The sequence below is a fragment of the Sprattus sprattus genome (assembly GCF_963457725.1).
Source record: "Sprattus sprattus genome assembly, chromosome: 2".
Lineage (NCBI taxonomy): Eukaryota > Metazoa > Chordata > Actinopteri > Clupeiformes > Clupeidae > Sprattus > Sprattus sprattus.
Window position 1 is genome coordinate 6,319,639 of NC_137921.1, and position 16,209 is coordinate 6,335,847.

A 16,209-nucleotide genomic window follows, 5' to 3' on the forward strand; every position below is an offset into this window, starting at 1 on the left:
AATGACCGGGTGTTCTGGAATGCACAGCTGCCCGGTGGCATGGGAGGAAGTGGTCAGTCGGCCAACAGGTGGCTTTAGGGTGCCTAATCTGACCGTTTATTGTCGCTCATTGGATTGGCAAGTGGAGTTGCTGAAGAGTGGTCTGTGGTACTGAGAGCAATATACGCCTCAGTGGAAAAAGGCCAAAAGACAGAGGAATGTTGTAATACCTACTAAAGGTACGGTACCAGTCAAAAGTTTGGACACACCTTGTCAGTTTTTTCTTTCCTTTTATTAATTTCTACATGGTAGATAACACTGTTTTGTCTAGTTCATAATTCCATACTAGTTCTTTCATAGTTAAAATGTCTTCAGTATTAATCTACAATGTAGAAAATAATAAAAATAAAGAAAACACTTCTCCAAAAAATGTAAAGTGTGTCCAAACTTTTGACTGGTACTGTACATCATCCATGATCTTACCTTGTCTGGAGCCAATCCCCTTACCATATGGGCAGGTTCGCTCTCAGTCATTTCCTTAAGAGAGAACAAGACGGAATGTGTCTTTATTTAGAAGGAGGCGCTCCACCCTGGGGAAAGCATTGGGTCAGGTTAGTCTGGGGTCACAGCCTCAGCGGTGGCGTGGTGCGTATCTGCCCCGCCTGCAGAGGGGGCATTACCTCACTCTCAGGTTAATTGCCCCCGCTGCCTGAGCAAACAATCCAAATTAGCCCCGCCAGGCCAAAAGGAGGTGCAGAGGGCAAATTGTTATAATGTGACCCTTTCCCGTTTGCCACCCGCGAGGCGGCTTGCTGTATCCTGGCTGGTGTGTGTGTGTGTGTGTGTGTGAGAGAGTGTGTGTGTGTGTGTGTGTGTGTGAGTGTGTGTGAGAGTGTGTGTGTGTGTGTGTCTGTGTGCGTGTGTGCGTGCATGCGTGTGTGTGTGTGTGTGTGTGTGTATGTGTGTGTGTGTGTGCCTGTGTGTGTGTGAATGTGCTGTTTTTATCTGCTGGTATCCTTTCCCAGTGATGTGCCTCCCGGACACTACATGACTCCCGCCCTGGCTGGGCCCAGATCTGGTGAAGTCAAGGTCGTTTCCATCTGGTAGCAAATACATTCTGCAATACAAGACTCAGGACCAATAGGTTTAAAAGCGCTTTATCCTTGCTTCTGTAGGCCTTCTGAATACAGTAAAACACTCCTCAACAACTGCCAAGAGGACCAATAGGTTTAAAAGCGCTTTATCCCTGCTTCTGTAGGCCTTCTGAATACTGCTATGTAATCTGAGTGTAGTTTTCTGTGTAAATTGGTGTCGCGTGTGTGGAGCGCTGGCGGTTCTTGAGGAGTGTTTTACTGCTGTCTGGCTGTGCAACAAATTGCATTGACTTTGACCTCGACCTCTGATAAATCCAGATGAAGGCTGTGAAGAGCAGCGTGTTTTTGGACTGGCAGTGATGAGCCAAATGTGGTTTGCGTGGTGCTGTGCATCCGCTGAATGCATCCGCCGAATGATTAAATGTAAATATGCTTTGTTACGGAACCACAAAGACGTCTGACGATGCATGTTTCGTGTTTTCCCTGCCTTAGGTGGATTCTGCCAGGATGACGCCACTGACGCCCCTGCCCTTACTGACGCCCCTGCCCTTACTGATGCCCCTGCCGTCGCTGACTCGACCGACGTCCCAGCCAGAGGTGATGGGGACCCCACTGATGCTCCCGGGGGAGACCCCCAAACTCCAGTTGAAATCACTGCTCCCACAGACATCCCAGCTTTAGGTAAGGGCTCCAGATCAGAGGCTCAACCTCAAACAGGAGAAGCTGAGAGGAAGCGGGGCTGGAGAGAGGATAATGCTAGTGCTAGTGGACTAGTGCTAACTTTGGTTTCAGTTTTTTTTAAATATATATATATTTATTTATTTTATTTTATTATTTTAGTGTGACCTAATTTGACAGCATTTTGGTCCACGTTAGATGTTTTTAAATGTGAATTATGAATACATTTAGCTTTGACTTTGACTAGTGAGAGTGTTCAAGAGAGTCACTTTGGGGTCAGCAGCTGTCTTAGGATCATGTGTAGCATCTTGGTAGCACAAGGCGCTAACAATGCAGGAAACATGGGCTCAGTTTCTTTAAAGAACACAAACACTGATGAAATGATATCCTGCGTCTGCTAAATGTTCCCTAGAACAACTAGATCTGCTAAAGAATGGAATTTAACTGTAATTACCAATTACCTACATCTAGATGTCTAATCATTCCCCCCTTCCCCATGTTTGCAGATCATTTGAAGGCCTTATTTTGATGCAGAGGTTCAACAATATACCCTGTTCTTGTTATGAGAACAGCTTTAGATACTGTATTAGTATTAAGCCCCCCCACCATATCGAGACATAATTAATCCTTAATTATCTGCCTACTGACTTGCAGGAGACACTGACAACACAGGCGTCACCGTGGTAACCACAGCCCCAGACGCCGCCACGGACATGGCTGGGGCCGCAGATGATGCTGGGGCCGCAGACCAGACAGGGATCACAGCCGCCACCACCGCCTCCGCTGCCGTAGATACCGTGGTCACCCCGGAGCCCGTGGCTCCTGAAGACGGTGCAGACAGCGAGACCAGCCAGACCTCCCAGACTCCCGCCCCACAAGACGCGAGAGGCGAAAAACCAACAGTGAGGCACTCTTTTTTCTCTCTCTATCTCTCTCTCTCTCTCTCTTTCTCTCTTTTATCTCTCTCTCTCTATGTTTCTCTCCCTATTTCTTTATCTCTCTCTCTCTCTTTCTCTCTCTTTCTTTCTCTCTCTCTATCTTTTTCTCACTTATTTCCCCTCCAGGAATATTATAATTAAATAAACAAAAACAAAAATAGTATAATTTTACAATACATTAAATAATCATACAACATAAAAGTCATGCATATGGTTAAATCAGACACTTGTGTGTTTTCAAAGTTTGTTTGTTTGTTTGGCGCCAACATACTCATCTAATCACACTGTCTGGCGTGCTGTGAGCTCTGACACTTTAAAGGGAGCTCTGGTAGTTCATCACCCCTGAAACGAATCGTAATCGTTTCTACAATATACCCTGTGCTTGTTATGAGAACGGATTTAGATACTGAATTGGTATTAAGCCCCCCGAAACGAATCGTAATGCTCTTTTGTTTCACGCTCAGGTAAGAGTCGAGTGTGTGAGCCAAGATGCAGTGAAAGACAGAACAATGGTGAAGATTGAGCTGGAGTCTCCAATGGACTGTGTAAGTATCAGATTTTGCTGACATAAATTAAATAAGTTATTGGCTCAAGCAGGTCCAGAAGAAAAATGATGGTTTCGACCTTCTGTTGTGATCTTTCACCTGTGTCTGCTGTTCGTTTATTTTGGTTGGGTTTGCTCTGGGTATTGCCATGTTGAAGTAAATGCTTTTAAAATCCGCTATTTAATGTAATTTGGCATTACATATTATCAGGTATATTTACGTAGGCCACTAGTCTTTGTAACATCCTCAAATTCATTTGGTTGGTACACGGTCACATGAGACACAGATAAACAACCAAGACCAGCTTTCACAGCAAGACGGCACCAAATATACCCACTTTATCCAGATAATACATTTAGAAAGTCCGCTAGCTTTTATCGATGCTATCAGTGCTGTTGTTGGTGTTTGTGGATCAAGCCCGTCGGCTTTGAACTAACCTTCTAGATGAGCCCAAAATCCCCCTAACTGCTGCTGCCCAGAATGCAGTACGTCTAAAAGTAAAGTGAAAAAATCCTCACCCAGATCTTATCTCATGTCATGTGACCGCACATAAATGTCACGAGTGGATCGGAGTCGAGTGTATGATCGGAGTTTCCTGTTTCGAAAGACAAACATGCCTCGGTGGTGAGGCTCCCCTGGCTCACGGAAGGGAAGCTCTGGTTGCTATGCCCCGTCCAGTGCTTCCTTATCAGCCCTCTTGCACCTTGGGCCAGGGAGGAAATGGCATTCCTTTTGACAGTTAGGAAGATTAATAGGCCTGGAAAGACCGTTAGTGTGTGTACAGGGACAGTGAGCTGCGGATCGCGACCTGTCCGTCACTCCTAAGTGATCGGAACATAATCCCCCACAAAGAGACTGGCATTTCCGTTTGGGGTTTAGAGGTCTAAGGTCACGAAAAGAGAGGAAGTGCTATGGGGAAAATGTGTTTCTGATGGGCTAACTAAAGTTCCACATTAGTTTTAGTTGCCCCATATGCAGAACCATATGTTTGGAACTTCATATGAGGCACCAGCAATCCAGCTCTCTTTTTAAAGACATATTTTCCTCCTCATATTTTTTTACTTAAAGCATTATTTGCATTTTCGTGTTAGATAAGATGAAACCATTCTGAGATCATGATTTCAGTTACAGCCTCTGTTGATGAGAGCAGTGCAGTGGAGAACAGAGTTCTGTATCGTCTACATGACAGCCCGACTGGGATCCCCGTTAGGAATGACATTACGAGGAGAAATACCAAATCTGGTTATGCGATTCACTGAAACCCAGAGACCAGAGACCACAGGACAGCCTGAACAACTTGGCCAGAGACCAGGCCCCCTGCAACAGATGTGGGCTGATCGGGGGGAAAGAGAGAGAGAGAGAGGGAGAGAGAGAGAGAGAAAGAGAAGAGAAGAGAGGGAGAGGGAGAGAGAGAGAGAGAGAGAGAGAGAGAAAGAGAAGAGAATAGAGGGAGAGGGAGAGGGAGAGAGAGAGAGAGAGAGAGAGAGAGAGAGAGAGAGCGAGAGAGAGAAAATAAAACAAGCAAAGCATTTACGTTCGTAGTGAGAGTGTGTGAGACTGTGAAGGGCTGGTTAACAGTTACATCTTAAACACAGTGACTGTGTTGCTTTTCCCATAAACCCCCGTGCTAGAAGAGTGGAAAATCTCTCATTGAGAGGAATGTGGCGGCGAAAAAAACAGACCCCCCAAAAATATTCCCACGAGAACAAGTCTGGATCTAGTCCGAGGGCGAAGTCGATACTGTGTCAATTGGGGGTTAACAGTAATAAAGAACACAAGCATCCATCACACTCAGCGATCGGAAGTCTGTCACAAACATTGTTTATTTTGAGGGTCTGCAGCTTAGGATTGCTTAACACTGGCTTGCTTAACACAAGGATTTGGTTAACCACAAAAAGTAAACAGCTCCCTTTTAAAGGTTAGGTATATGAGTACTTTCAAGAACATGTCCAAGAATTCGTGAGAAAGAGAGAGAGAAAGAGTGAGTGAGAGAGAAAGAGAAAGAGAAAGAGAAAGAGAAAGAGAAAGAGAAAGAGAAAGAGAGAGAGAAAGAGAAAGAGAAAGAGAGAGAAAGACCCCAACCCAGGGCCGGATCTACTTGACTGTTCTCTCGCAGTTAATCTTGAATCCATATCTCTCCCTCGTGGAAATGGACATGAATTCACCGCTGTGGAATAGCGCGAGTGAGCGAGCGAGGGAATGAGTGAGCGAGGGAGTAAGGGAGTGGCGAGGGGGTCGGGGGTCACCCGTGGTGCCTTGAGGCCTCTGAGCCCTTCCTGCCAGAGAGAGAAGCGAGAGAGGCGCGAGACGGGCGGGAGTGGCCAGATGTCTGCTTGTGTGTGTATGTGTGTGTGTGTGTGTGTGTGTGTGTGTGTGGGTGTGTGCGTGCCTGTGTGCGTGTGTGTGTGTGCGTGTGTGTGTCTGTGTGCGTGTGCGTGTGCGCGTGCGCGTGCGCGTGCGCGTGCGCGTGCGCGTGCGCGTGTGCGTGTGCGTGTGCGCGTGCGCGTGCGTGTGTGTGTCTGTGTGTGTGTGTGCGTGCGTGCGTGCGTGTGTGTGTGCGTGTGTGTGCGTCGCGAGTGCCGTCTGGATCACATTACTCAGTGAGTGGGATCATTCTCTGGCACGGTGTGTAATTCAATGATATCATAGTTTGGGCCAAGGTAGGAGAGGGGGAGGGGAACAGGGTGTGGTGCAGCACATCAGCTGGACCCGTTTTCACTCTCATTAAACTGCATGCATGTCTGCTGTCTTACATGTGCTGTCCTACATGTCTGCTGTCTTACATGTGCTGTCTTACATGTGCTGTCCTACATGTCTGCTGTCTTACATGTCTGCTGTCTTACATGTCTGCTGTCTTACATGTCTGCTGTCTTACATGTGCTGTCCTACATGTGCTGTCCTACATGTGCTGTCCTACATGTCTGCTGTCTTACATGTCTGCTGTCTTACATGTGCTGTCTTACATGTGCTGTCCTACATGTGCTACATGCATAAAGGCACTGGTACCCCCCCACCACACCAGCATGTTACATACATATGGGCACACCTAGACAAAAACACCAGACCATCATGTTTGCTGTCTTACATGTGCTGTCTTACATGCATAAAGGCGCTGGTACCCCCCACCACACCACCATGTTACATACATATGGGCACACCTAGACAAAAACACCAGACCATCATGTTTGCTGTGTTACATGCATATGGCCACGCCTAAACAAAAACACCAGGGATGTAAATGCAGAGGTGTAGAAACATGCATACAAGCACATACACACATGTAGATAACACATACACAGATACACACATGTAGATAACACACACACAGATACGTATATAACACATACACAAACACACATGTAGATAACACATACACAGATACATACACATATAGATAACACATACACATACACACATATAGATAGCACATACACATACACACATATAGATAACAAATACACAGATACACATATCACATGCAGAATGTCCCACCGACACACAATACGCACGCACACACACACACACACACACACACACACACACACACACACACACACACACACACACACACAAACACACAAACACACAGAGAGACAGAGAAACAGAGAGAGAGAGAGAGAGAGAGAGAGAGAGAGAGAGAAACACCCAAACAAAGCATTCAGGAAAAGCAAGAGCTTATTAATGCAAAATTGCTTCCGACGTCTTCATTCTGGCCTCACTTTTGACTTGGGTGCTGTGGTGGCTGTTTCCAGCCAAATTGCACCGGCTCAGCAAAGTTCAAGGCAGACAGACCCAGCGGCAGGGTCAGAGAGGGGAAGCATGCTACTCAATCTGCAGCCTCCCCCCCACAGACACACACACACACACACACACACACACACACACACACACTCCCTACTGACCAGCCCCCCCCCCCACAGACACACACACACACACACACACACACACACACACACACACTACTGACCAGCCCCCCCCCCCCCCACAGACACACACACACACACACACACACACACACACACCCTACTGACCAGCCCCCCCCCCCTACAGACACACACAAACACACACACACACACCCTACTGACCAGCCCCCCCCCCCCCCCCTCACACACACACACACACACACACACACACACACACACACACACCCTACTGACCACCCCCCCCCCCCCCCCCACAGACACACACACACACACACACACACACCCTACTGACCAACCCCCCCGCCCCCACCCACACCTCCTCTACACCCCCGTCAGTGCCCAGTGCTTCAGCTTAGGCCCGAGTGTCAATAAACATCCACTGCAACCCCTCTCCCCTCTCCCTTCCCCCCTGACTGGCCATAATCTCTTAACCTGGGACTCATTCTGGTGGAGTTTCTCTGCGACAGGAATTGATGAAAAAGACTTGAACCATTCGACCTGATAATTATGCTGATCTTATGTTCTAGAATACACACACACACACACACACACACACACATTGATGGATGATATGTTAACCTGAGACTAATTCTAATTATGTGCTGATCCTTTGTTGCAGAACACGATCAAGAAGGACATAGAGGAGGCCTTTTGCCAGGAATGGGAGTACTGCGAAATCTTCATCACACAGGAAGAAAATATGTTGACGTTGTCAGGAGAAACCATCGAGGGTACAGACCACTCCTTTGATTTTAGTTGGATCTGAACATTCATTTTCTGAAAGTGAATTCTGACAGTCAGTTATTTGTTTTGTTTATATTGTTGTTGTTGTTGTTTTTCCCCTTTCAGAAAACGTGGTAGCAACATCAAAGAAGCTCCAGGAGGCACCGCTGAAGGATAAGGTATGAACTTTACTTTGTTCAGTTGATTGAATCATCAGTTATGATTTACAGAGCTCCATTTCAAAGGACCCAGAGAAACACTGGTATTGGTAGTTGACACACATATTTAGTTAGCACCTCTGCATATAGATATAAGATATAAGTGTGAGCCAGATGTCTGTGCTATTTTTGTTCACTATGTCCACAAGCTGTGTGGGTCTACATTAATGCCTGATCAGACCACAACACAGGCATATTGATTTTCTAGGGAGCACAAAAGGAAATTTGTGGTGTGTATGTGTGTGTGAATCAAAATGCAGTTTAATATCAAGCCCCAGAGTAAAGCAAACATGACGTGCAGTCACCAGGGTGAGGAATCTCAGATCGGCTCCCAGAGAGACCCCCACCCTGCAGGGCCCCGGGGCCCGGCACTGACGTCAGGCTCCGCTCACACATCCCTGTTAATATGGCCCTCCCTCTGTTCTATCCCTCTATCCCTCCCTCTCTATCCCTCCTTCTCATCCCTCCCTCTCTATCCCTCCCTCTGTTCTATCCCTCTATCCCTCCTTCTCATCCCTCCCTCTCTATCCCTCCCTCTGTTCTATCTCTCTATCCCTCCCTCTGTTCTATCTCTCTATCCCTCCCTCTGCCCTTCTCTCCCTCTCATCCCTCCCTCTCTATCCCTCCTTCTCTATCCCTCTGTCCTTCTCTCCCTCCCATCCCCCCTCTTTATCCCTCCCTCTGTTTTTCTATCTACCCCTCCCTCTGTCCTTCCCTCCCTCTATTCCTCCCTCCGTCCTTCTCTCCCTCTCATCCCTCCCTCTCACCCTCTCTATCCCTCCCTCTCTATCCCTCCCTCTCACCCTCTCTATCCCTCCCTCTCTTTCCCTCAGTCTCACCCTATCCTGATTCCTTCCTCTCTCAGCTGGAAGTCATCTTTGGCTTTGGAGAGAGAGTTGAGTAAGGACAGGCTCTAACTTACACAGGGTCCACCCAAAAACACGTTCCTACTGCAAGCACACACACACACACGTGCGCACACACACAAACACACACATACACACACTGACACAGAGGCATACTCAAACAAAACAGCTGCACATGCACTCACGCTCACACACACACACAAACACACACACACACACACACACACACACACACACACACTCACACACACACACACTCACACACTCTTACGCAGTAAACTGTACCTTTGGCATCCCTGTTTTTATCATTAAGCAACACCATTAAATATTTATCCCATAAACCAAGCATCTTAGGTGGGCTGCATACTCTTTTCTTGTGGGTTGTGCCTGTGGTTAGCATGCATTACATACTACACAAGCCAGAGAGAGCTGGCATCCTAGGAAAAAATGTTTTGATAAACATTTCACCAGTCTGTTTGTAACCAAGAGTCTTTCATTTTCTTTCTCAAAGAGGAGTTTATGCACACAAAGAATCCCAACTCTCAACATTCCTAGTCTCTCCACCTCTGCTTTGGGAAGGATTGAATGGCCAGGGACAGTTAGATGAACCTCTGAATCTGAAACTCATTGTTTTTGCCTGTGAAAGAACAACCATGGTGTATTTCACGCATCCCCACTATATCAACTAAAGAGTGTGACATATAGAGTACAAAATATATCAAGTTCACATGAACTCTGCTAGCTTAGAGATCATCTTGCTGCTACATGGAGAGTAATGTCTATGTCCCGCTTAGGTCTATGTTCCGCTTAGGTCTCTGTTCCGCTTATGTATATGTTCCGCTTAGGTCTATGTTCCACTTATGTCTATGTTCCGCTTAGGTCTATGTTCCGCTCATGTATATGTTCCGCTTAGGTCTATGTTCCGCTTATGTATATGTTCCGCTTAGGTCTATGTTCCGCTTAGGTCTATGTTCCGCTTTTGTCTATGTTCCGCTTATGTCTATGTTCCGCTTAGGTCTATGTTCCGCTTTTGTCTATGTTTAGTTATGTCTATGTTCCGCTTATGTCTATGTTCCGCTTATGTCTATGTTCTCTGCTTCCTGGCTGGTGTTTCTGGCAGGCCTTTGACTCTCTGTGCTTTCCTCTGTCCCATGTCTGAGCAGCTGGGAGTGCTGCAGGCGGAGCCGGTCGTGGTCCAGGGCAGCTCGGCAGTGTTGGTCACCATCTTGCTCATAGGTCTCCTGGTGGCCGCCGCACTCATTGCAGGATACATGTGGATGAACCATCGCAGATCCAACAACAAGGGCATGAGACTGGTAAGACAATGAATGTGGAAAAAGACCTGGCTATGCTGTAGTTTAAAATGGGGAAACAGAGCTTAACATGCTGTAGTTTTCAATGGGGAAACAGAGCTTAACATGCTGTAGTTTTAAATGGGGGAAAATTACATTAACATGCTGTAGTTTTAAATGGGGAAAAATTACAATAACATGCTATAGTTTTCAATGGGGAAAAAATACCTTAACATGCTGAAGTTTTAAATGGGGAAAACATTCTTTAACATGCTATAGTTTTCAATGGGGAAAAAAATACCTTAACATGCTGTAGTTTTTGAACGGTGGCAGTAAAGTAAAACATCAAAACGTCTTCACTTTTAAAACATTTTGTGTCGACTCCTCAGAGTCTTCATTGGTGTGAGCAAATGTGCAGTTGCAACATAACTAAAATAATCACTAAGAAAAAAAAAACAATACAAGAAGGTTTTTGCAATTTGTAGCCTGAAGGAAAGGAAAGGAAATGTTTAGCATCATAAAGGTCACAAACAGCTCTCATATTAGTCTACAGTCTTAAACTGTGTACTAACAGTGATCCTTATCTCTGTGCACTTCAAAGACTCATTTGTAGAGGGAAGAAATAGACTTAAAGATTTCTCATGGCAAAAAGCTTCTTCCTCCATTCCCTCTCCCTCTTCATCTTCCTCCATTCCCTCTTCCTCTTCCTCTGCACTTTTCCAAAACTCTGGGTGGGCATCGTCAGGCCTGCCCTGCCAAGCCCCTAAGTACATCCGCATGCTCTCAATCACACACCTCACTCCAAACACATCGGCAGTCCACTTCAAACCAACCCACCTCAGTTGCTTTGGGCAGGAGCAATGGCCCTTCATTTTGTGGACTGCAATAATTAAAAGGCAGAGATTGGAAGCATATCTGAAGGAGGGAATGAGTCCTTCATTTTCTCTTTGGCTGCACGCACAGGCACAGACACACGCACGCACTCTCACACGCACAAACACACACGCACACACACACACACACACACACACGCCCAGCCTCGTCGGCTGTTTTGAGAGGCGCACAGGCAGTTGTGTTTCTCCATGCTTCCCTCAGTGTGCCAAGTACAAGCAGCTGTTTCTTAGTCAGGCCCTCTTGACGTCATCCACACGAAGCCTCGCTACACCGCCCTTACTCCCATACTCCCTCACTCACTCACTCCCTCACTCACTCCCTCCATCCCTCCCACCCTTACTCACTCCATTACTCCCTCACTCCCTCCATCCCTCCCTCCCTTACTCACTCCCTAACTCCCTCACTCCCTCCCGCCCTTACTCACTCCATTACTCCCTCACTCCCTCCCTCCCTTACTCACTCCATTACTCCCTCACTCACTCACTCACTCCCTCCATCCCTCCCTCCCTTACTCCCATACTCCCTCACTCCCTCCCGACCTTACTCACTCCCTCCCTCCCTTACTCACTCCCTAACTCCCTCCCTTACTCACTCCCTAACTCCCTCCATCCCTCCCTCCCTTACTCACTCCCTAACTCCCTCCATCCCTCCCTCCCTTACTCACTCCATTACTCCCTCACTCCCTCCCTCCCTTACTCACTCCATTACTCCCTCACTCCCTCCATCCCTCCCTCCCTCCATCCCTCCCTCCCTTACTCACTCCATTACTCCCTTACTCCCATACTCCCTCACTCACTCACTCCCTCACTCACTCCCTCCATCCCTCCCTCCCTTACTCACTCCATTACTCCCTCACTCCCTAACTCCCTCCCTTACTCACTCCATTACTCCCTCACTCACTCACTCCCTCACTCACTCACTCCCTCCCTCCCTTACTCACTCCCTAACTCCCTCACTCCCTCCCTCCAATGTAGCTTAGCTAGAGGCTCGGGGGCTGATGTTCACCGACACTCACAAACACAAACACAGCTGAGATTCATCCAAACCATTAGAAGAGATGATTGCAGGCCTAATGTTATCAGTAGAGGAAGGTAGAGTTCAAGGCTAATGCAAAAAGGAGCTGCAAAACAAAACCAAAACTTTGAACACTGTTTTGGCTCTGTATTTCATGTGTTTTTATATGTGTTTTCTTAACATTTCCAGGGCCTGAAAATGCAAAACAAGAGACACATGCATGCACAGAAATACCAATGAAATGATTATGCTGCTAAAACGGACATAGTACACATGATCTGATTGCTAACATGACCACTTCATCTTCAGTTTGGAGACTCGTAATAGTACACATGATCTGATAGTAACCATGAATACCTCATCCTCAGGCTGGAGACTCGTATAGTACACATGATCTGATAGTAACCATGACTACCTCATCCTCAGGCTGGAGACTCGTATAGTACACATGATCTGATAGTAACCATGACTACCTCATCCTCAGGCTGGAGACTCGTAATAGTACACATGATCTGATAGTAACCATGACTACCTCATCTTCAGGCTGGAGACTCGTAATAGTACACATGATCTGATAGTTACCATGACTACCTCATCCTCAGGCTGGAGACTCGTAATAGTACACATGATCTGATAGTAACCATGACTACCTCATCCTCAGGCTGGAGACTCGTAATAGTATACATGATCTGATAGTAACCATGACTACCTCATCTTCAGGCTGGAGACTCGTAATAGTACACATGATCTGATAGTAACCATGACTACCTCATCCTCAGGCTGGAGACTCGTAATAGTACACATGATCTGATAGTAACCATGACTACCTCATCTTCAGGCTGGAGACTCGTAATAGTACACATGATCTGATAGTAACCATGACTACCTCATCCTCAGGCTGGAGACTCGTACCCGGTGGATGAGGAGAACCAGGGCAACACCCTGATGTCCGTGGCCCCGCTCAACCCCCCCGAGCCCCAGGAGAAGCCCAGCATCAACGGGGAGTCCCTGGACGGCGTGAAGACCCAGGTCCCCGCCGCCACCAACGGCCACTCCACAGCCAAGACCCCCGTGGCTGACACAGAGCTGTGAGGCAGGGGCGAGGCGACCACCCCTCCCCCGCCACCCCGCCACCCTGCCACCACGCCCAGATAGCCGGATCCACGCCACAACCGAGCCAAATCCACACAGGAACCAGCTGCTGTCTGGGCTACTGCCTCCCTCAGAAACACACACACACACACACACATGCATATGCATATGTGCAGACACTGATGCACACACATGGGCAGACACACACACACACACACTGAACACACATTTGCGCCCAAACAACATGCGTATGGGGACAGAGAGACTGACACACACAATCACACACACACATACACACACACACACACACACACACACACACACATACACTGACACACACTTGATCTTCAAACTCATTTGTCCCCTCAGTGACTTTACTCCATCTACAAGCATGACCCCTCAGCTATGTTACTATAAAGATGGTGATAACGAGGCCTTAACAGTGCCTTAATAAGAACTATGACTTTGATTATGAGTAGGTAGTTATTGTACGTTAACCATGGTTAACAGTGGTTGATGTAAATGATAAACAAAATGACAATGATAATACTGATGACGAATAATGATGTATTTGGTGAAGGTGGTTACTGTATATCCACTTTTTGAAGAAATGGTAAACCAAATGACAATGACAGTAATAGTGGCGCTGGTCAAGGTGAAAGCGTTAGGGATGCATTTCGTACGCAGAGGTGTAAAGGTTTGCCTCTGGCTTATTGACGGTAGGAGTCTAGTCCGAGTCTGTGGAGACTAGGTTTCTCCATGCTTCACCACTGGCCTCCGTGACTGAAGCGTGCCATCCCAAAAGCCCTGTGCCTTGTTCTAGTGTTTCACAAGCCTCGATGGGGCAAACGCCCTGAGATAATCATAGAAGTACAGACTTACATTTTCCCTTCTGTTTACAAACAACTCTGAACAAAAGTGATTGGAGGTATTTGTTTATTGAGGTGTTCGAGTGTCGGATGTCTGTGTACACGAACGCAAGTCTTTTGGTGAGCAAATCTTTGTACGTCTCCCGTGTTTTAAAATTGTGCGTTCTTATATGAAGGCTTGTATGTGGTTTTGTGTGAGTGTGTGTGTGTGTGTGTGTGTGTGTGTGTGTGCGTGCATGTGTGTGTGTGTGTGTATGGCTGTTAGAGGCCGATGTGTGTGTGTGTGTGTGTGTGTGTGTGTGTGTGTGTGTGTGTGTGTGTGTGTGTGTGTGTATGGCTGTTAGAGGCCGATGTGTGTGTGTGTGTGTGTGTGTGTGTGTGTGTGTGTGTGTGTGTGTGTGTGTGTGTGTGTGTGTGTGTGTGTGACAACATGACAGTCATGCGTAACTGTTTTTCTCAGCAAAAGGACAAAGTGATGACTCGGAGGAGTGTGTGCAGGTGGAGTGGATGCTCCTCTGACACGTCAGACTCATGGTTACTGACGAGAAAGTCTGTCATTTGAAGTAGAGAAGTTCAGAATAGAATAGACCTCCAGTTCATTACTGCAAGCTGCCAGGATTACGTCTGTATGCATCCAGGCATCGCAAGCAAACTTCATAACCAGTCTCAATGTGTTACTGAAAACTGATAAAAAAAAACAATTGATCATTTTTTGGAGTGTGTATTTGTACAGCTTTGCAATTCAGTATTATGCCTTTTTAATGAAAGAAGTACCATAGTATTAGAGTAGTTATATACATAGTGGTTAATGTTAACTTTTTTTTTTTTTGCTTGTTTGTGTTTTGTATTCCTTTGTTTTTCTTCTTTACTCATACCTTCTACTGTACATCAGCCTTAAGCCAAAGACCAACACTGAGTGTGTGTGTGTGTGTGTGCCTGTGTGTGAACAAGGGGGGCAGACAGAGACAAATTGTGTAAAAGTGTGTGAGTGTGTGAGAGAGAGTCGCAGAGTGAGTGCTTGAGTGTGTGAAAGAGAGAGAGAGAGAGAGAGAGAGAGTGAGTGTCTGTTTCTCTGAGTGTTGTGCTGTTTCCTGTGATGGACATCTTTGTGTCTTCCTGTTTGTATAGGCCTGATAATGTACAGTTTTTTTTTTTTATATATATGAATATCTGACATGGTCTTTTTTAATTCCCCATGTAATTGTTCAATCAACATCAGTGAGCGAGAACGCTCTCTCAAAAGCGACGAGTCATCTGTTAAAGGAAGCAGGGCCACTTGTGTCAAGGGCAGCTTTGTCTTGCTCTCTACTCAGTCCTCAGCCTGTCACTATGACAACAGCATGTCTTTCTGGAGTATTCCATGACAAGCTTCAACACATAAGAATGTAGTTAAATACTCTGGCCACTCAGACAGATCATACCCTTAGTCCTAAGCTAGGAAATGTTTCATGTGTACAAAATAGGTTAGCGGAACCTGATGCTTTCTTTGCGATCTTCACAATCATCTTCGCGATCAACAACACAAATGTCTGTCTGTCTGTTTTTTTTCAGTCAGTTTCGTTTTACAATTTAACATTCCCTAGCAAAAACTGTTGTTTCATTTAAATATTCAGTTCCTCTTAGCTGATGTTCAAGGACAGGAATAAAAGTTTGGAAAACAAAACGTTTGTTTGTTTGATCGTTTGTTTGTGCTTCAATCGTGATTCTAAACAGCTCTGTGATCTGTTCTCTTGTCTATTTTACAGAATGGAAGAGAGATGCATTGAGACACACACATGCACAACACACACACACACACACACACACACACACACACACACACACACACACACACAGACTGCACATGAGTCACATATAATGTACTGTATGTTTCCCTATGGCCTGCTCCAGGGGGGTTCAGGCTCTGGGCTCTGTAAAGTTGAATTAGTTTTATTTGTTTTGGCGCTACATGTATACATTTTAATTCAATTGAATATGCATAGTATTTAAATACAGCCACATTAGTATAGATTAGGGAAAGCAAAACGCTGAAACTGTAGGTCAGACATGATTCTAAGCCAACAGAGAAGAATCGATAGCATACA

The 16,209-nt window shown here is 46.3% G+C and overlaps 1 protein-coding gene across 1 annotated transcript in view; it reads left to right on the top strand.

Moving 5' to 3' along the window:
• Positions 1-15,788, top strand: part of cd34 (CD34 molecule) — a 30,072-nt gene extending 14,284 nt beyond the window's left edge. The window contains exons 2-8 of the mRNA XM_080860693.1: positions 1,566-1,754; positions 2,406-2,653; positions 3,154-3,234; positions 7,777-7,888; positions 8,007-8,059; positions 10,128-10,280; positions 13,062-15,788. Coding sequence (XP_080716819.1) covers positions 1,566-1,754; positions 2,406-2,653; positions 3,154-3,234; positions 7,777-7,888; positions 8,007-8,059; positions 10,128-10,280; positions 13,062-13,256 — 1,031 coding nt within the window. The 3' untranslated portion in view covers positions 13,257-15,788. The remainder of the gene's footprint in view (positions 1-1,565; positions 1,755-2,405; positions 2,654-3,153; positions 3,235-7,776; positions 7,889-8,006; positions 8,060-10,127; positions 10,281-13,061) is intronic.
• The last annotated feature ends 421 nt before the right edge of the window (positions 15,789-16,209 follow it).